This window comes from Typopeltis vanoorti, chromosome 19, assembly GCF_054136105.1.
Source record: "Typopeltis vanoorti isolate ZY-2024b chromosome 19, IOZ_Tvanoo_1.0, whole genome shotgun sequence".
NCBI lineage: Eukaryota > Metazoa > Arthropoda > Arachnida > Uropygi > Thelyphonidae > Typopeltis > Typopeltis vanoorti.
Genome location: NC_143567.1, coordinates 46,497,349 through 46,520,158, shown reverse-complemented (window position 1 = coordinate 46,520,158; position 22,810 = coordinate 46,497,349). Strand labels below are relative to the sequence as shown.

The 22,810-nt window shown below is 36.8% G+C and overlaps 1 protein-coding gene across 3 annotated transcripts in view; it reads left to right on the top strand.

Annotated features, from left to right (window-relative positions):
- The window catches only part of GatA (glutamyl-tRNA(Gln) amidotransferase subunit A, mitochondrial), a 154,219-nt gene that overhangs the window by 72,851 nt on the left and 58,558 nt on the right, over window positions 1–22,810 (top strand). For all 3 annotated transcript variants that reach the window (XM_090409632.1, XM_090409633.1, XM_090409631.1), the window contains exon 8: window positions 14,677–14,794. In XM_090409632.1, coding sequence (XP_090265758.1) covers window positions 14,677–14,794 — 118 coding nt within the window. The remainder of the gene's footprint in view (window positions 1–14,676; window positions 14,795–22,810) is intronic.

Below are 22,810 nucleotides of genomic sequence, written 5' to 3'. Positions count from 1 at the left end.
GATTGTGTCATTGATAGGTCAAGGCACTGAAAGTTTTTGGAAGCAGGTATTGGTAATAACTAATCTGTTAGCAGGGACAAATTTCAACAGTCTTTCACCACGGGTGTTACGTTCACCCAGACCAAACATGCCACACTCCGGTCTGACTCTCATACTCTTTCCCACTTTTGCATTTAAGTCCCTAAGATGTACAGTACGTCTCTCCTTGGTAGGTAGTCCAAACCATTATTGCCATGTCTTTATATATATATATACACACACATATACATACATTTTTTTTTTTTTCAGATTTCTTCCCTCATTACAGCATAATTCTATTATTATTAGACAGATATCTCCATGGAGTTAGATAACTCATTGTGGGAGACATACACTAACCTTTATATACACAATACCTATCTATCATATCTCTCTTTAGACTCATTCACTATCAGGGCACTCACAACTAATTTTGGCAATACATTCCATTCATTCACCATTCTCCAAGAAAAAATAAACTCTGGTCTTCATATTCTTACACAACTTTAGGTGTTACCCCTAGCTCTCTCTCTCTCTGTTCATCATTTATTGAAAAATTTCCTTTGTGTCAATCTTATAGAATCCATAAGTTTTTATCATGTCCTCTCTTTTCTGCCTGTCAACTAAACTGCAACCCACCCACCCACACACACACAGTCTGTCCTGATAGGGAGCATTATACAGACCTGTCACCAGCTTGGTCACTCATCTTTGAATCCTCTTCACTAGCTCCATCCCAAAGAAATCCAAATGACCAAATATGTGTACAGTGGTCAAGATGCAGCAGAATCATAGTCTTATAAAGAGGGGACAATAACTTTCCTACATGTTAGCTTGTTTTTTTCAAAATCCAAGTATTCCTTTGAGCTATTTTACATTTGCAGAATGGCCTCTGAACTTCAACTCTCTGTCCACCATTACCAAGTTCCTAGCCTCATCAGTTTCCTGCAATCTGATACCAGCTATGTAATACACAGTATATCACCTTTTCAACCAAAAGTGCATAACCTTACATTTTCCAACATTAAATTGACAATTGTTATCCTTTGCCCACAATTCCAATTTATTTAAATTATCTGACAGGATATCTACATACCTTTATCAATTATTGCCTTTCCCAATTTTGTATTATCAGCGAAAAACTGAATATCCCCCCTTTAAATTTTTTCATATATTATTAATATACAAATGAAAGAGAAGTGGCCATAGTACAGAACCCAGAAGCACTCCACTAATCACCTTTATTCTCCTAAATTCTACTTTACCATATACTACTCTCTGGTGTCTGTCTGTCTATCAGCCCTGCCCTGTCCCCATACATGCTACTAGCTTCATATCCATTCCCATTTGCTCCAATATTTGTAATAGTTTTCCATGCATTCTGTCAAATGCCTTTCCAAAGTTCAGCAGTATCATGGTGCAGTCATTTCTGTTATCTAATTCTGCTGTTACTCTATTATACAAGGGTTGTTCTGAAAGGTTCTCGGCCTAACAATGAAAAAATGAATTTATAATTTCAAAATTAATTTTATTTTTTAACATAATCTCTCTTAACACTAATACATTTATTCCAGTGATGCTCCAGCACCATTACCTGGTCCCTGTAGTGGTTTTCAGTAAGATCTGCAAAATACCCCTCTACACCTGCAATTGCCTCTTGATTCGAAGAAAAATGCTGACCCACGAGGAAGAGTTTTATTTTTGGGAAGACAAAGAAGTCAGAAGGAGCAAAAGTTGGGGAATTGGGAGGATGTTCCAACAATTCATAGTGCAGATACCTTAATTTTCTCATTGCCAAAACACCTTTGTGAGCAGGTGCATTGTCCTGATGAAAGATGATTTTTTCTTCTGCAAACTAGATCTTTTCTCACAGATTTTTTCGTCTAGTCTGGTTAAAAGATTGGAATAATATTCCCGGGTTATTGTTTTATCCTTTTCAAGATAATTAATGAGCAAAATGCCTTTAGCATCCCAAAACACTGATGCCATGATCTTTCCTGCTGATGGAACCGACTTTGTTTTCTTTGGCGCTGAACAACCAGCTTCTGTCCCTGTTTTGACTGCTGTTTGGATTCTGGTGTGTAATGGTGAATCCAAGTGTCATCCATAGTAATAAATAGATGCACAAATTCAGTTTTATTCTTAGTTAAAATGCTCCAAGCACTGTTCAGAGATTTTCATGCAAGTGCGTTTTTGATCTGCTGTGAGCAAGCACGGCACCCATCTTGTGCAAAGCTTTTTCATTTGCAATTCTTCATGCAAAATATATCCTACACGTTCTTTTGAAATGCCTCTATGCTCAGCAATTTCACACACTATGACTCGCCGGTCATCCAGTACCATATCGTTCACTTCATCAACAATTTCTGGTGTTGTTACACCAGAAATTGGACATCCTTCATGTGGATCATCTTCAAGGCTAGTACAGCCATTTAAACTCGGCAGTCCGTTTCTTAATTGTCATAAACGAAGGAGAAGCGTGCCAATAAACTTTTATGAACTTCGAATGAATTTCTTTTGTCATTTAAATCTTCTTTTACAAAGAATTTTATCCCTGCATGATACTCAATTTTATCCATTGCAAGGAATACAGAACACTTTTGCTTCAGACAGCTGTATAACACAAACTACTTGATAGAATGACTTGAAATTTCACATGAATGCTTATGACAGATGTACCAACTGAGAAAAAAAATCTTGTCAATAGTGTTGCCATCTATGATAGAGGCCGAGAACTTTTCAGACCACCCTCGTAAAATGTGAGTAAATTATTTTGGCAGGATCTACTTTTTATGCAGTCATGCTGCCTACCATAGAGTATTGTATTCTTATCCTTTGATTCCTAGATTTTACATTTAACCAACTTTTCCAATACTTTAATCACCACTTTTGAGATATTGGTGTAAATTGCTATTTTTGTCTCTGAGCCAGCTTTGTGTAAGGGAACTTACCTTCTATCTCACCTTCTTTCTCTGCCTTTGGTACCTTGGCAGAGCTGAGTTAGATTTGAACAGCTTCATCAGAGGCTACCCATTTTCTTGTACATTCACACAGCAGGTAAACATGCGATCAGTCCAGCTGCTGTATTCATGTTGCTATTTTGTTTCAATATGCTTAGCCCCTCCTGTTCATCTACCTGAAATCTGACATCAATCTTTGTCATATCAGCAACTCAATGTTTCTTTACTTCTGTCACCTTTCTATCATCAGCATTGATTAAAGTCATCCTTCAAGGGTAAGCAAACTTTGTTTGCTTACACTAGAATAAAGAATAAAACAAGAATATAATTTCTTGGCATCTTTAATTTAATATATAACCAAGTGAGAAAAACTTCAACAATTAGCTCTGATCCCCAGAGTATTTTAATAATAAGGTGTTATACCTTTTCACTACTTGTACATTGGAAATATATGATAATTTTTGGTTGCTGCTATAATCATAGATGACAAATACTTGCAGATTAGCATGTTGAGTACAGGTCGATTGATTATTATCAATTTGTGGTGGGATTTCTACTATGGGGACATAGATTGGGAAGAGGAATAGTCTCACAAGTAGGAAGGAAATAGAATTTATACAGTTGCTGAGAGATAATTACCTGAGGCAACATGTAATGGAGGGGATTCGAGATTCAAGAGTGCTGGATCCGATGATTGCATCAGAAAACTCAACACTAACCAATCTAGCCATGCTTTCGCTTCCTTCTCTTGGAGAAAGTGATCATGTAGTCTTAACCTAAAAGTTTGTCAGACATGCAGCATTTTCTGTTAAGAAGGGATATATGTGGGATGACATAGCATGTAATTACGACTCGCTGAGGAGTCAGCTTTCAGCAAAACCATGGGATAAGAATTTGGAGGGGAGAAATATTGGTGGTGCATGGGAGATGATCAAGGGGTGTTTGAAGTAGTATCTGAATGTATACTTAGAGTTCAGAAACATAAATCAGAAGTTAGGTGGATGGACGAATAGCTTCATTAAGCAGGAGTTACACACAAAAAAAGGTTGTGGAAGGATTATAATGAAAAACAGTGATCAGCATGCCTATGAGCAGTATAAGGGATATACAAGAAGGATGACCAATATACAAGAAGGCTAAAGCTAATTATTAGAGAATGCTAAGTGATGAGGCTAAAAGAAAGCCTGAAGAATTCTTGCACATTGTGGCAAGTAAAAGGAGGAATGACTGAAAAGTGTTGTAGATACAAATCAAATAGTTGAATTACTGAGTGAGCATTTGGCAGGGACGTACCATCTAGGTGATGATATTGCAATGCCAGATGTGACATTGATTTACACAAGAATAGGGGTGAAGAAATGGAGGTGCTTGAAATACTGCAGAACCTCAATATGAACACAGCCATGGGATTAGATGGCATATCAGCCCATGTATTATGAGAATGTGCAAGGAAATTATCAGCTCCTCTGACCAAGCTGTTTAATTTAAGCCTAAATTCCCCTTGCATAAAGGAGACTCCAAAACAGAAGAAGCAAATTATAGGCCAATCAGCATCTCAGGAGTGGTGGTTAAGGTATTGGAGAAGGACAGAATTAAGGACTCGGCAGATAGGAATATGATACTCTGTAAGGGACAGCATGGTTGTGTGAAGGGTAAGTTTTGCCTTAATAATCTGTTTACTTTTTTTTATAAGCAAGTGACAATGGAGTTGGATAGAGGAGATGGCTAATCAGTGATATTGGTAGACTTTGCAAAAGCATTTGACAAGATTCCACATAGAACTGTATTGCATAAATTGGAGCAAATGGGATATGGATGGATGTGAATCTGTTGATTTGGATTAGACGGTGGCTGATGGACAGATATCAGAGAGTGGTTTATGGAGAAGTTGAGTATAGGACTCAGTATTTTGCCTTCTGTTGTTTAATTTGTATATCAGTGATATATGAAATGATTTGACAGGAAATATTCAGTTGTTTGCTGACACTGGTAAACTGGGAAGAGCAATGGTAAATGAAGGTGATACAGAGATCCTGTAGGAAGACTTAAACAGACTACATTAAGCTGCTAGTTTAATGTAGTCTGTTTAAGTGTAAGGTGATGCACTTTGAGAAAAGATCAGAAGTTGTTTACCATATTGATGGAGCTGAACTGCAGGAAACTGATAGAGACAGGAACTTGGGTGTGATTGTGGACAGGACGTTAAAGTTTAGAGAAGTTATTGTTCCCCTATATAAGACTTTAATAAGCTGCATCTGTACTATTGTACAAAGATCTGGATTCTGTAGGGATGAAGTTGTTCAGAGGATCCAGAGGCAAGTGATAAAGATTGTGGCAAGTTAGCGGAATGCTCCCTATTAGAATAAATTCACGATCTTGTTGTTGTTGATTTACGTTCACTTGCATAGACCCACACTTCACTGTGTAGGCTTTCGAAACTGAAATCCCAAGGAATAGGTTGGTTACTCCTTATTCTGGGAGTGTCTTATGTCTGTAGATGCTTTTGTTCACAGGGTCAGTTTGCCTGTTCTGAGGGACAAAAAAACCCAAGTTTCTCTGGGAAAAAATTCTCTACTTCCATATGAGACCAGCTAACTCAATTTTAGTTGAAAGAGACCAGATAAAGTTCCTCATGTCATGAATGGGAATCGAACCCAGGTCTTTCCAACCAAAGGGCTTTGTCTATACCGACCGAGCTGCGGAGGCTCGACAGCCTTGTAGGCTTCAAAAAATTAGCTAATAGGTGAAAAAGAGGAGATATGTTAGAAACATATTAAATGGGTTTTATAGGATTAACAGTCAAGACCTTTTTTCAGTGCATGGCAAGAAAGGGAGAGAACAAGGAGTCACCAGTGTAAGCTGCATAAGAGTGTGGTTAGAAGGTGTTAAGACTAGATTTTTTGTTTGGAGAGTGATGAATGGATGGAATTTTCTAGATAATTTAATGTTTACATATGTTTAAAATACATAAGGTAAAAATACTTACTTAGTTGACTGAAAGTATGAGTTTTTTACCACTTTCAAGCATTATTAAAAGTGCCGGTGCTTGACGTAATGTTGAACATCGAACGTGGAATCGGTCGCTTACCGTCGGAGATAGCTAACAACATCAGACTTGACGTAGCCAACATCCTCGCGCATTCTTCTCCGCCAAAAAGTAATTTATCATATGCCCAACGCACGGCTCTCCTGAAACTACGTAAAGAAAAAAGTATCGTCATCACCAGAGCGGATAAGGGTAATGCTACAGTCGTTCTTAATACCACTGAATATAAGCGTAAAATGAACATTATCCTCCGCGATCGCACTACCTACATCCCGCTAGAACACGACCCCACAAAAACACAAGTTAAGAAACTTAAAATTTTACTCAAAAAAGTATCTTCCTGGCCGCCAGATATCACGAAAAAACTTAAACCTTTCCACTCCCCCCCCGAATATACGGTTTACCAAAAATCCACAAACCCAATTCCCCACTCAGGCCTATAGTAGATGCTACCAATGCACCTTGTATAGACTATCTAAACAGCTGGCCAACTCTCTGATCCCCCTCATCGGAAGGTCCCCTTCCTATATAAAAAACTCGACCCACTTTAAAGCCCTCACAGAAAATTTAACCTTGAAGAAGACAGACATATTGGTAAGCTTTGATATCTCCTCTTTGTTTACCAATATTCTCTTAATTGACACCTTATCTCTCTTAGAAAACGTTTTTCCCTCTGACATCTTAGATCTCTTTTCCTTTGCCATTAACTCTGGATATTTCTCTTGGAACAACAAAATCTACAAGCAGATAGAGGGAACTGCCATGGGTTCCCCCCTCTCACCCCCCCTTGCCAATTTCTATATGGAAGATTTCGAAAAACGAGCCATAGACTCAGCCCCACTCAAACCTTCTATCTGGCTAAGATATGTAGATGATGTGTTCTCTATTTGGCCTCATGGCCCAGACACGTTAGACTCCTTCCTCAGTCATCTCAATAGTCTACATCCAAGAATCCAGTTCACTATGGAAAAGGAAAAGAACAATTGTTTACCCTTCCTCCTTCCTAGACACCTTAGTCACACACCTGCCTAATGATACACTTACCTTCACCGTATACAGAAAACCCACACACACAGGCAGATACATTCACAAACTCTCCCACCACCACCCCTCTCAACAATATGGCATTATTAAAACTCTTACCAAGAGAGCCCACAATCTTTGTTCCAGTGGAACCGCCCTCACTAATGAGCTTAACCACATACACAGCACTTTCCTCTCCAATGGCTACAGCGATCACAGCATCAAAAAAATAATCAACTCCTCCCCCATTCCCCTTCCTTCTCGTCAACAAGATTTTAAAAATGCCATCACCATACCCTACATCCGTGGCACATCTGAAAAAATAGCCAAGATACTAAAACAGTACAATCTACACACAGCATATAAGCCCCACCGCAAACTGGCTACCCTTATCCGTTCTACGAAAGATCAGCTCCCTCCTCTCTCTCTGCCTGGAGTTTACAAAGTACCCTGTTCCTGTAAGCTGGCGTACTTTGGACAGACAGGCAGATCAGCATCCATCCGTCTAGAGGAACACAAGTCTTACATCTTCAAACACAACTATGGCCATTCAGGCTTGGCTGACCATGTTTTGGACACCACCCACAGAGTATCATGGAAGAAAACCACCATGCTCCACCACAGCAAATTCAAGAAAGAGAGACTTTTCTTAGAAGCAGCAGCAGCTCTCAAAAACCAACCAAATCTCAATAAATATGGTTGCATTAAGCTTCCGAAGATTTGGGAAACACTCATCACCAGAGTTCCCACCTTACATTCCAGGCCACCTACTACTGCCCTTAGAGGGCGCTCTACCTAGATAGGACTTTAGTGTCACCCACGTGGTTGGGCTTAGTATTGTTTGTTATTTGTGCATATGTTACATTAATTGTTTGTGTAATCCCCGTAGATGTCCTAGTGACTAGGACGAAATATAGGAAGTATTAAATTCTATTTTAATTCTTTTTGAGTGTTGTAAAAAATCCATTAAGCCTCCAACATGAAATCCTGATATCATTGTAACACCTTCCTTTGCACTCCCTCCACTGTATCAGAATCACAATGGAAAAACAAGGAGACCAGACCTGTGCACAATAGTCCAAGTGAGGTCTTATCAAGGCTTTGTATAGAAGCAAAATGACATCCTTATGTCATTTTGCTTCGTTGCATTGCTGAAAAGAACTTGGATATGTAGATGTCCAAGTTCTTTTCAGCAATGCAATTATCCTCTGAGTTGTATTTGCAATCTTTGCTATATGGCCCTTGAACTTTCACTTCCTATCTACTAAAACTCCAAGATCCCTAGCCTGATCAGTTTCTTTGTATAGAAGCAAAATGACATCCTTATGTCATTTTGCTTCATTGCATTGCTGAAAAGAACTTGGATATGTAGATGTCCAAGTTCTTTTCAGCAATGCAATTATCCTCTGAGTTGTATTTGCAATCTTTGCTATATAGCCCTTGAACTTTTACTTCCTATCTACTAAAACTTCAAGATCCCTAGCCTGATCAGTTTCTTCGAACATAATCCTACCAATATAATATGAACAGTGAATATCTAATCTGAACAAAATGCATGACTTTTCATTTCTTAATATTGAACTGACAACCATTTTCCATTGCCAACAATTCCAGCCTATTCAAATCATTCTGCAAGTCCTGCACATCAACCACATTCCTGATTACCCCGTATATCTTTTTGTCATCAGCAAATAGCTGTATGTCACTTGTCAAATCCTTCTTAATGTCATTAATATAACAGTGGACCAAGGACTGATCCTTATGGTACACTACTGGTTACCTTAAATTTTGCAGACTCACATCCCACCTATACCACTTTTTTGATATGTCAGTCAGCCATCCCCTTATCCACACTAATATTTTATAATGCAAACCTATATACTTCAGTTTACGCAACAGTCTTCTGTGCTGTATTTCATTCTCCTTAACTAACTCAGTAGTAATATTATTATAGAATGTGAGCAAGTTTCTAAAGCATGACCTTCTCTTAGTAAACCCATGTTGCTCATTGCAAAATAGAGATTCACTGTTAACCCATTTCTGAATGCGAGCCCTAACCAATTTTTCCAAAATTTTCACCACCACACTTAGGATACTAATTGGTTGATAGTTGGATACATCGGTCTTTGCACCACCTTTGTGCAATGGAATTACCATACATTCTTTCCATTCCTGCAGAATCTTCCCTGTTCTGAGACTCATTACACTCTTTTAGTACACATGCTGATATCCCATCAATCCCTATTGCTGAATTCTTATTCAGTTTGTGCAACAGCTCTAATACCTCATCCTCATACATCTACATCTGAGTTTCTTCATTCAGTGAAGAGGTGTAGTGAGTGCAATTTTGTGTACACCAAGTTAGCTTTTAGCAAAACGGGCACTCATTTGTTGAACAATTGCATTCAATCTAGTTATTCTTTCATATTCATTCTTTCTTTTACTTGCAGCATAATGATAGAATTCTTTGGTATTGTCTTTAGCTTGCAGAGCAAGTTTGTTTTTATACTCAGATTTAGCTTTGCATACAATAGTTGTGACTCTTCTGGCCTGCTGCTGCTTATAATTTTAATAACAGGCATCATTCTTATGCACATGGTATTTCTTCCACATCATACTTTTCATACGAATTTCTTGCTTGATAGCATTATACATCCATTTCACTGCTGATACTGATATTGAATCATTTAAGTATTTTTTAAAGACTGCCCATTCACTGTTGATATCCTTCCTAACCAACAACTGATACCATGTCACAGAATCCAGCATACTCCTCAGTTGGTCATAATTTTCTGCTTTGTGGTTGAACATGTATATCTTTCTGAATGGAATATTCATAAACTTAGCCACTTCCCAAGTGAGTACCGCATGGTCACTGTCACCAACTAGAGGCAGCATTGTCATGCCTTTAACTGAAATCCCCTCTGACACTATAATCAAACCTAACTATCTTTGACTTTGAGTTCCTTCTCTCACATGCTGATTGAGAAAGTTGTCTTGCAACAGTTCAATAAATTCACTTTCATTCTTCTCATGAGATTTTACTTCTACCTAGTCAATGTTTGAATAATTAAAGTCTCCCATTATGATTACTCTTTTTGCATCCATTGTCTTTATTTGGTAATGCATATCTTCATCACTAGCAACCAATTCACTAGATCTGTAACAACACTCCACTATTTATTTGAACTATGCTTCTGATAGCCAGGTCTCACAAATGCCTAAAATCTGAGGTACCAACATATTGACCATAGGAACAAACTCTCTTTGTTTCTGATACTCCTAGCATTCGTGTATATATGTAATAAGCTACCTGTATTTTTTTTTTGTATACTCTTGTCTGTAGTCTGTGTGACATAGTTGGACAACTTGCAGATTTCTGTTGTTATTTAGTGTCTTGTTTATGCAGACAGCTTTGCAGATGTTTGATGGGTCTGAACTAGATGAACACAAAATCAAATTCATTCTCTTATAATTATTTCATGACAATACCTTTTCCCATTATTAACACAGTTACATAACATCATTGTTCTTACACACAGATTCTCACCATTCCTTCCATCATAATTTAATTTCCCTGACATAGTCAGGGAAATTAAATTTGGTATCAGGAGTCTTTTACCAATTATTATTTTTTCAAGACTCCTGCTACCAAACACATTGAAGTGTAGGCCATCTCTTTCATACAGATCTGATCTTCCCTCAGACTAGCTCCACACATTCATAAACTTGCATCCACTTCTGTATAGTTCTTATCTTTCTCCCTACTTAATGTGTTATTCTTAACTGGCCTGTCACAGCAAGGAAACTTTGCTTCATAGAAATTTAATTAATTCTATGAAGTGAAATTAACCTATTAGAATCACTATTTTTCAGTATTAAACCACTCACAAAAAAGTCAAAAAGAAATTGTTTTGATTCGACTAGTTCGTGTGAAAAACTTTGCTTTTTTTTACTCATGTGAAAAAAAAAAACAGTTTTTTCATGAAACTGTGAAAAAACAGTGCCACAGTCTTTAACCGATTAAATATATTGTCAACAAGATTTCAGTGAGCATGTAAAATACCAATATATGACATGCTTGCTTTAAAGAAAATCATAAAATATTCTAAATTTTCCATTTTTGAACATTTTGAAACCTCAGCATAAGTTATTAAAATTTATTTATTTATTTATGCTTATGGCTACATGAAACTGGTAAGTGAAAAGTACAATCTCAATTTCCAGAAACAAATGATGAAAATCTTAACATATGAAAGTTCATTACATAAAAGGCACAACCTGCTTTCTAAGTCTTTCCTCTTTTTTTTTTTTTTTTAAATAAAGCAAAAGTAACTTGTCATAATCAAGCCAGGGACAATTATCATCCTGCTGCAACAAGTATGACAAGGCTGCATGTTCTCACAACACTTCACAACATAAATGTAGCTGTATCCAAGGTTTAAGTAGAGAGCAGTTGTGTCTTGTGTGAGAAAACTTGATCCATTAGAGGAGGCCCATTTCACATTGTATCATCATCATCTTCTAACATGAGAAGGAGTTCTGCTGATACTATGATGAGGACTATGAGAGTGACTACGAGAATAACGTCTTCGTGGTGAGATGGGGCCGTGATCTTCTGTTTCCTCCATAACCACCACCACAACCATACCAACTACAGGTCAAGGTCCAGGCTGGAAAGCCAATTCAAGGCCTCATCCGTCACCTTGTGGATGTCCTGTAGGCCACCGTGAAATTGGTGCCTTGGACGGTTGTACACAATATGAGTAATTGTCTGAGCCATGGGAGAACAATCACAATAAGGGTGATCTGACAGCCCCCCATTTATGTAGAAGGTAGCCACATCTGTCCTGACTAGTTCTGATCCTGTTTATTGATGTCCAAATCTTCCTAGGAAAATCAAAACCAGGCTGTGGAGCACAGGGATCTTCTACCAGGAAGCTGTTTGTTGGGAGATTGTTGAACCAGTATTCTCTCCATATGTCGGATATTGATGGCAGCGGAGCTGAAGAGAGTTTGTCCATGGACCAGAGAGGCTTTCTAGATTTGAGGCATAGACTAGGTGGGTTTATGAGAGTCTGATGTAGGGGCAGGAGTGGGTTGCTCACTGCTTTATTAAATTCCTTAATCGAGGCTTGTCTTCTCCATATGCGTGGTGGAGCAATGTTGGATAGAACAGGCAACCAGGAGAGAAGGGTGCTTCTCACTGTCCCACTAATTGTGTGCATGGTAGAGTTTAGCTGGGTATCTATAATGTTAGTGTGTGTACTTCTTTCCCAGACAGGGGCACAATATTCTGCTGCAGAGAATGCGAGGGCTAGTGCAGACGACTTTGGACTTCTGCACCACAACCCCAGGTTGTTCCAGCAAGCCTTGAAATGATATTATTTCTGATTTTAATTTTATTGGAGAGGTTGATGATGTGCCTTTTATAGGTTAGGCTTCCTGTCCAGGCTCACTCCAAGGTATTTTGGGTGAGGCTCGTGTTCTACCATTTTTCCACAGAAAGAAAGGTTGAGTTGTCAATTCACCTCTGCATTGTACAGGTGAAATACGTGAGGACACGTTTTCGTTGGATTTGGCTTCAAGTACCACTGCTTGAAGTACTCTTCCAGGGTGTTCAGGTCTGTATTCAAGGTTGATTCTAGGTTTGTAAAGGAGGTGGATTGATGTAAGATCACTAGGTCAACGGCGTACATATACTTGCTTGATCTGGTATGAGGTAGATCATACACGTAGATGTTAAAATGTATAGGGATAATACAGAGCCCTGAGGAAGGCCGTTGTGAAGGAATCTGTGCCTACTCTTTTTTCTGCCAATATGAACCGGGATCTTTCTGTTGGAGAGAATAGATTCAAAAAGTTGTAAAGCTTTTTTACACTTTATAATATTTCCTAGTTTTAGGAGTGGGCCCCTGATCCAGACAGTGTCATAAGCAGATGTTAGGTCAATGAAAGTGACTCCAGATTGTTAAAAATGTACCCATGAACCAAAGTGTATTCAGTTAAATAGTGCTTGGAAAAGACCTAAAATTTCCATGCACCCTTCATGGCTATAGACAATCTATATTCAACATTGTAAATTATTTTGGATATCTATTAATGCAGATGGAGCTGTTCTCCTGCAGTCTATAGTGCACATAACATCATATGCTTTCAATTGAATTGTTCTCTTTTTTGTATTTTCGTATATTTATTGATAATGGTTATGAAACTTAGTTGAAAATTTTACAAAGACATTTAAATTAAACATAAGTGATTCCAGTAACAATAATTTATGATGAATTCTTCCTCTTACGTCTAGATTTTTAGAAAAAAAAATTATGTGTGGACACACACACACACACACACACACACACACACACACACACACACACACACACACACACACACACACAGGTGTCCCTCGCTTTATGCGATTAATTGGTTCTATGAAATAATTGCGTAACACGAAATCATGTAAAGCGAGTTGAATTTAGCATGGGCGAGATAGGAGTTTCTTCAGAAGGATAAAAAAATGAAAACTTTACACCTGTGGGCAAAAGAAATTTTAATGAATGAATTATTTAAATTTATAAACAAAACACACAAATTTCATTGTTTTGTTGAGATTGAATGCTTGCTGAGACAAATAACCATGTTCCTGAATTACACTTAGAAATTTTGCTGGAAAGTTCTCAGCAGCAACAACATCAGCTCCCACAGCCTCGTCAGTCAGCTTGAGATTATGAAATCCATGTCACACCTTGAAACGTTCAAACCACCCAGCACTTGCAGCAAAAGATTGCACTTTAGGATCAGGATCTATAGTATTCAAATCATCAAACAAACTTTTTGCTTTAGCCTGGATAATCAAGGTGGATGATGGAATAGCACATTGATTCTCATGTTCAATCCATTGGACTAACATCCTTTCCAATTTCTCCATAATTGGTGCCATTATCTGTGTTATCTTAGTTGTTGACATTCTCGTCGCACTTTTACAACTTTCTTTTATTTTCTCTGCTTGATTTCTTATTGTTCTTAAAGTTGATTCTGAAATTCCTGTAGCTCTGATTAAGTCGACCGTGCGTTCATTATGTTCATACCTCTTTATAACTTCTAATTTTTCCTCCAGTGTTATAGCTTTTCTCTGTTTTTTAGTCTTGGAAGTATTTTGATCCCAATTGCCTCTTTTTTCCATAATGTTTGCGTTGCAGAAGACTCCGACAATGGACTTACTAGTTCTACACCTTCTGTGAGAAGGTATAGAACTAGTAAGTCCATTGTGAGCCACTAAGGCGGCATCGTGCTGACATGCAGCACGATGCCGCCTTGTCAAAGCAGTGCACGCACAAAGTCACGTGACCATGCACAGGGTGACTGCAAAATTGTTACCAGTTACGATTTTTTAAATTAAGTTTTTAAAATCGTGTTTTAGCAAAAACGAGTAAAGTGAGGTCACGTATAATGAGGGATACCCCTGTATAGTATATAGTATATACACACACGCATGCATGCACTTTCTCTATATACATTTGTCTAGGTAAGTATGATGCTTTTATTATTTGAGTATAAGTTGCAAGGGCTTTAATTTTCAAGCACTGGAGAGGAAAAGAAAGAAAACATTAAATCTGTTTTCAAATTTAGGTCACAGAGCAGGAGATGAAACATGTACAGAAAATTCATATGCTGCAACTAGAGATGAAGGATTTGGAGAAGTTATTAAAGATAGAATTCTTACTGGCAATTATTTCCTTCTTAAGAGGTAAACAATAAATAGATTATTATCCCCTTGATTTTTAACTTTAGTATTCTGTTGTACTATGGATTTTACTGTGATAGAGACAAAATCTCTACTCTAGGAACATTTTATTAAGGAAGCTACTCAACTGTGAAAGCAAGATAAATGTAGGAATTAGAATGCCTGGTGTGAGATTACTATTCTGCTTACTGCATGCCTGAAGTGGATTGAAAAAAATTCCATGTTCAGGATTATCCAACCCTTAGCCTACCTGTGGTATCATTACATAATGGGTTTACAGCCTTTTGTGGATGGAAATCATGAATTAAAAAAAAAATAAAATAAAATTAAAAAATTAAAAACTAGGAGGAGACAGCCTGCAAGGAATGTGATGACCCTCCCAGAGCTTCTGACCTAATGTTTATTGCACCTCATTTATAAGTCCCACCTGGATACTGAATGACAAGGATGGGTGTAACAGTTTGTGGAATTTAACTGACCAAATTATGTTATGCATTGGCTTAAGCCACAGACATATGCTGTACAACATAGTATCATTTTGGTTGGGACATCCCCGGGTTAAAAAAGGCTATTGTTGTTTTTGTCAAGAAACTGCGATAAGAAATAATAAAAACACATAAAAAGAAACAATAAAAAGTCAGCTACTGGAACAACTTTAAACTCAACAGAATTGAAGATAAGCACCATCTGTGACGCCATAAGCAGCATCAGTAGAAAAGAGGTAGAGCTAGCAGAATTATAAAACTGAAGTAATACTGAGGCAGTTGATATGAAGTCAACCTCTATATACAAGTAGACTATTTTACTCAAGCATGTGCAAACCAAGGTTCACATGCTTGAGTAAAAGATTAAAACAAGAATATAATCTCTTGTCATTTATGATTTACTTTATAATCCATAGATAAAATTTTCAACAACTATCTAGAGCAGTGGTTCTCTAGATCAGTATTTCTCAAAGTGTGGTATGCAGACCCCCGGGGGTCCGCGAAAGGTCTTCGGTGGGGGGTCCGTGACAATTTTCGGCTATGCATCATTAATGCATGGAATAAAATTTAAGTTTGAGATCGTAAAATGTTCCTATTGTATCACTGAATAAGGTGCAGAGACATCTGCAGGCTGTGTAATATGTTTCTCAACAAACAGTGCAATTAGAGACAACTGGGATAAAAACGGCACTAACTAATGAATCGCATGACCCCTCCCACATAAAATGCTGTATAGTAGACAATCAAAACCATACGGTGCACCGGTAACATATGGTTTTGTTTGAGTGAGCGTGTTAAAACTAAAAAATATATAGTGAATGTGTTTCAGATATTATATATAAGGAATTTGGTTGAAGAGAATTAGCATTTCAACTGAACTGTCGGCTTACCTTTGTCAATTAGTAGTGCGATCTTTTGTTAATACTGCACCAATCATATGAACATCTTCATAGCTGCTTTATCTCTACTGGCTTACCATTGCTGTCTGTTTCGAGTTCTGCTTTCACTAGCTATTTGTTGAAGGACTGTTCATTAAATATGGTAATGTTTTTTTAGCTTTCAAATTCTTAAGTATGGATCACTGGTTAAAGACTGGATTTTTAAAATGTGCAAAAGAGAGGAACATAGTAGATACAAGTAGCTGTCAGCAACAAGAAAATGTTGATATTGTATTTGGATCAAGTGAAATTGATAAGTGTGTGTCGTCTGACATATCTAAAGAACCAACTAGGAAGAAGATGAGAAAACTTCATAAGTACAATATAAATTACTTGAAATGTGGATTTTCATGGACGGGAAATGAAGAGGAACCTATTCCATTATGTGTAATTTGCGGCGAAACTTTAAAAAATGAAAGCATGAAACCATGTAATTTAAATTGCCATTTTGAATCGAAACATAATGAATGTAAGGACAAACCTGTCGAATTTTTTTCAAAATAAACTAAAAAATTTAAAAGAATCTCAAAAAGTGATATTGATCGTGTCAGGAGGTGAAAACATGAAGGCTTTAGAAGCTTCATATCGTGTGTCGCTATTAATAGCAAAAAGTGGTGCAGTGGAAACAATTGGTGAAACTTTGGTCAAGCCTGCAGTAAAAATAATACCGGAAATTATGATTGGAATAATGCAAAAAGATCTTTTGATCGGATTTGCCTTTCAAATAGTACCATTCATCGAAGAATCACTGAAATGGCTGAAAATATAAACCATACATTGTTATCCGATATACTAAGAGTCGTTATTATGCTTTGCAGGTAGATGAATCCACTGACATTACAAATTTTGCAAATCTTCTAGTGTTCGTTAGGTACGAAAAAAATCAAAAAAATTCATGACGACCTCTTATATTGCCAACCCTTGCCAGAACATACAATAGGAGAAGAAATATTCAACAGTATAAATACCTTTATGCATCAAAACAAGCTTGATTGGAAAAGTTGTGTTGGAATAAGCATGGACGGAGTGAAATCCATGGTCGGATCTAAAAAAATGGGCTTGTTTCAAGGATTCAAGCTGTTGCACCAAATGCAAAGTCGACACACTGCTGCATACACAGGGAGGCTTTGGCTACACATATGATGTGTACAGACCTAAGAAAAGTTCTTGATGAAGCTGTAAAAATCATAAATTATATTAACGGCCGTCCTCTAAATGCCAGACTTTTCTCTCAACTTTGCAAAGAAATGGGAAGCACCTATACACAACTTCTTTTCCATACCGATGTTCGTTGGCTTTCTCATGGAAGAGTCCTTACTCGTTTATTTGAACTTCGGAATGAACTACAAGTTTTTCTTGATGAAAAGTTTGAGTTGAAAAAGCATTTACATAATTGGAAATGGTTCAGTCAATTAGCATACCTGACAGATATATTTACTGTATTAAATAGTCTTAATTTATCTTTACAAGGCAAGGAAATTTCTATACTTCATGTCCAAGATAAAGTGAATGCCACGTTGTCAAAAATGAAGTTATGGCAAAAGTGGGTTGGTAATGGAGAATTTGACGAATTTCCATCACTTCATGAATTGCTCGCAAGTTCAAATGAACAAATTGATGATGATGTGAAAATTACTATCATGCAGCATTCAAAAAGCTTACAAATGAATCTAGAAAAGCATTTCCCTGAATTGGACATTAATATTGATAAGATACCCTTTCAATAAAAACAAATTTATGCCAAAGGGTCTGTCGTCAATAGAAGAAGAACAACTTTTAGAACTAGCTTCCGATGGTTTTGTAAAAAATAAATACAGCAAGAATATGTTATCATCATTTTGGCTACAAATACAGAATGAATTTCCTGAATTAACAGATAAAGCTCTAAGGTTCATTTTTCTATTTCCAAGTTCATATCTGTGCAAAGTTGGATTTTCGGCCCTTGTAGATATTAAGACGAAGAAGAAGAATTGCATTATAGATGTCGAACCCCATCTGAGATTGAAATTAACAATTAGAGAGCCAAATTTTGCTGAAATTTTATCTCACCATAAACAATTTCACTCCTCTCATTAATGATAAATTATTTCAAGTAAGTAAAACTTTATAGTATCTTTATAAAGTTTGTTCTATCAAAAATAAATCATATTTTTTGTTTACATGAACATATAAATTCAAATAAAATAGATATTTAATTTTCTAATATTTTAAATTAATTTATTAATTTTAATTAATTTATTAATTAAAATTAATGAATTAATTAATTAAAAAACAGTTAATAAATAAATCAATTGTTTTTAATTAATTAAATAGCAGGTACTTGGTAGGGGTGCTTAAGGGTCAAAGTTGTATAACTGAGAGGAGACCTCCACATAGCCTTTAAAGGAATGCGGAGAACCGACCAGGGCTTCTGACCTAATGTCCAATCCTCACCTTCTCGTGGTGCACCCTGTTGGGTATCTACTTTGATACTGAACGAACGAGGATGGGCTGGCAATTTGGGATTTAGCCGACCAAATTGTATTCTTATTGGTTAAACCAAAATAAAAAATGATGGTACAACATGACAAAATTTCATGCCGGCTGGGGTGTCGCCCGGTTAAACAAGGCCCCCGTTGTTTTCGCCAGGGAACCAGGGCGAACAGCGAAAAGTCAGCTACTGGAACAAATCTGAAAACAAACCCCAACTCGACATCACCAGAGTTAAAGATCGGTACTATCAACGTAAGAAGCCTGAATGGCAAAGAAATGGAGCTAGCTGAGGAATTAGATAAGTACCAGATCGACATAATAGGGGTGACTGAAACAAAAAAAAGACCAAAACTGGTGAGATCTTTCTGAACAATAAATACAAAATGTTATATTCAGGCAATGACAATCAAGGAAAAGAAGGAGTAGCCATAGTATTCAACACAAAATACGAGGCTAATCTTCTTGAATGGCAGTCAGTCTCAAGTAGAGTAATGTGGGCAAATATGAGAATGGGGAACTGGACAATGAGACTTATTTGTGCCTATGGTCCCACAGAAGGTTCTACTAAGGTAGAAGTGGAGGAATTTTTTGAGGCTTTAGAAAAAGCAACTGACACAATGAAAAAGGAAAAGTTGGTCCTTGTTGGGGATCTAAATAGCAGAGTAGGAAATGATTGTGAGACATACAAAAATATTTTGGGAAAATTTGGAGAAAAGAGCAAAGCTAATAATAATGGCAAATATCTGTTGGATTTCTGCTCAGAACATGGACTGGTTACTAACACCATGTTCCAACATAAAAATGTGCACAAATTCACATGCAGAGAAGAGGCAAGGAATAAGAAAAGTCTCATTCACTATGTTATTGTTGATAGTGATGTTTTCTCCCTGGTGCAGGACACCAGAGTGTACAGAGGATTTGAAATTGGAAGTGATCACAATTTAGTCTTGAGCAGGATAAAATTGAATTTCATATTGAAAAGAATAACATGTAAGAAAGTTTTAAAGCGAATAAAAGTTGAGCAGCTCTCAGATGTGAACTGTAGACTAAAATACAGAAATATTATTGAAAAGAAAATGAAAGAGTTTGAGAACAGGAATCAAACCTTGGAGATTCAGTGGCAAACTCTGAAGGAAACATTGATTGATTCTGCCAGAGAGGCATGTGGTGAGGTTGTGTGCAAGGATAAAAAAATCAGAACTCCCTGGTGGACACAGGAAGTTAAAGAGGCAGTGAAGGAAAAGAAGAAAGCATATCAAAAGTTCCTGGCAAATAAGTCAGCTTTTACTCTTACAGAATACAGAGACAAATGTAAGAAAGCTAAACAGTGTGTAAAACTAGCTAAACAAAAGTCATGGGAGGACTTTGGCAAGAATATAGAAAATAAATATCAAGAAGGTGGCAAAATATTCTGGAGGTTGTTGAAGAAGCTTAGGAATGGAGGAAAGAGTGCTGTAAAAGGAATTAGATATGATAAAGGTGAAATGAAAATAGGAGAAAAAGATATCCTTGAAATATGGAGTAATTACTTTGAAAAACTGCTAAATGAAACAAGCAGTGATGACAGCACAGTGATAAAAAACACTGACCAGGCATGCAGTCAGGAATACATATCCATACTTGAAGTAGAAAAAAATCCATCAAAGGCTTGAAATGTGGAAAGGCAGCAGGAGTAGATGATATTCGACCAGAAATGCTGAAGTATGGTGGTATAAGAGTCTTACAGTGGCTGCACTGCATAGTTCAGAAAGCCTGGACAGAGGGACGAATTACTGATGATTGGAGTAGAGCTCTCATAGTACCTATATATAAAAAGGGAAATAAAACTGAATGTGAGAATTACAGAGGTATTTCCCTACTGAGTGTTCCTGGCAAGATCTATGCAAGTATACTTGAGAAACGGTTGAGAAGAATTGTGGAAGAAAAGCTTGGTGAAGAACAAGCTGGATTCAGCCCAAATAGAGGCTGTCAGGATCAGATCTTCACTTTACGACAAATAGTTGAGAAAGCATGGGAATATAACAAAGATCTGTATTTAAGTTTTGTCGATTTGTAAAAGGCATATGACAAGGTGCCAAGAGAGAAGCTATTCAATACGCTGCAGTTATATGGTGTCAATGGGGCATTATATCAAGCAATACTTAGTTTTTATTTGAGTTGTGAGTCAGCAGGTAGAATTGAAGGAAGTACAGGAAGATGGTTTAATGTTAAATCTGGTGTGAGGCAAGGATGTACATTATCCCCTCTGTTATTCATTATCTATATGGATCACATTATGAAAGAATGTGGTATTAAACCTGATATCAAAATTGGAGATGTTAATGTCAGCTTTATGCGGATGATGTTATACTTCTAAATAAATCCGCTACAAGTCTGCAAGATTCTCTGACTAAATTGAATAGCTGTTGTAATAGATATGGTATGAAGGTCAGCAATAAAAAGACAAAGACAATGAAAATAGGCTGAATCATTGAAAATGTCAACTGTGTTGTGAATGGAGAAGCTGTGGAACAAGTAAAACATTTCAGCTACTTAGGCACAATTTTTACTGAAGATGGTAAACTAAATATAGAAATAGACAACAGAATCAGCAAAGCTGGTATGGTGGGAAGTCAATTGAATAAATTCATATGGAATAAGAAAGAAATTAGTCGGAACACTAAATTAGCTGTATACAAGACAGTGTTCAAACCAATTTTAACTTATGGATCTGAGAGCTGGATCAGAAGTAAAACACTTGACCAAAGACTAAAGACCGCAGATATGAGAGTCCCGAGAAAGATTAGAGGCATGAACAGATTACATCAATGGCAATATCATATTAAAAATGAGGATATTAGGAAAGAACTTGACATTGTCAGCATCCAGGAATGCGTTAGCAGAGCTAATCTCAGATGGTATGGTCACTTAAATAGAATGGGAGAGGAAAGATTAGCAAAACAAGTGTTCTCTGCCAGGTTGGCAGGAAAACGACCCAGAGGAAGACCAAGATATAGGTGGGTTGATACGGTACAAAGAGCCTTAGACGATAGAAATATAAGATCTGATAATGTTGGAGTCTTGACAAGTAACAGACTGATTTGGAGGAAAATTGTAGATAGGAAGTTAGTAATGATGTTATTTTTTCATGTAGTACTGTCATATCCTGTACACCCCTTGAGGGTACATGGCAGGAATTTGATGATGATGATGAGGTACTTTGTAATAATGAAAATTTAAGAAGGGGTCCATGGGTATATGAAGTTTGAGAAACACTGCTCTAGATAGTTGAAACACAAGGTCTTGTGTTTGAACTATTTATGCTTCACTCACCCCCCCCCCTGGAAATATGTATTTAACTGGCGTACCCCTTCTATGGATAGATAAAACTATAGTTAAAGTATAACAATGTGAATAAAATAATACGTTATACACATTAAATTTTGTATTCATAAATTACATGTATTGATAAACACAAAGAGTGACATAAACAGTTTAACAAATCTTATAAAATTATAAACATTTTACTGGGTAATCAGCGAGATGGTTGCACTTGTTTATGCTTTCACAGTTCATCAATGATTGGGGTTATCTTGCTAAGCTAGAGGCGCAACTCATCTTCAACATCCAGTCTGTTTCTATATTTATTTTTTTAAGCAGTTAAAGATGAAAAACCAGTTTCACATAAACAAGTTGTTGTGAAAGGTAACAAATATTTGACCGCAATTTTTGACAAAGTTGGATTTTCCTACTTCATTCCAATCCAAAAACTAATCAATGGCTTTTTGGAATAAATGCTTTTTTAAACTGTTATCACAAGATATCTCAGTCAATTCTTCTTTATTGGACAATGGAAGCTTACATTTTTCCAAATCAAACGTGAACTAGTCTTGAATTCATTCTTGAATTTCATCTGCTTTATGAGAGTTTTAAGTGAACATATTTATTGTCTGATGTCTTCAAAGTTTGCAATTGTTTGCAATGATAAGTTCTAAATATTCATTTTTTAAAAATTAAAGCTAAATATGCTAAGTCATTCTAAGTATTGTAGTCTCAAAGAAAGTCGAAACTCGTGGTCCATGAAAAAAAGACATACTTCATTGTGAAGTTTAAATAAATGGCAAAGAACATTTCCTCATGACAAC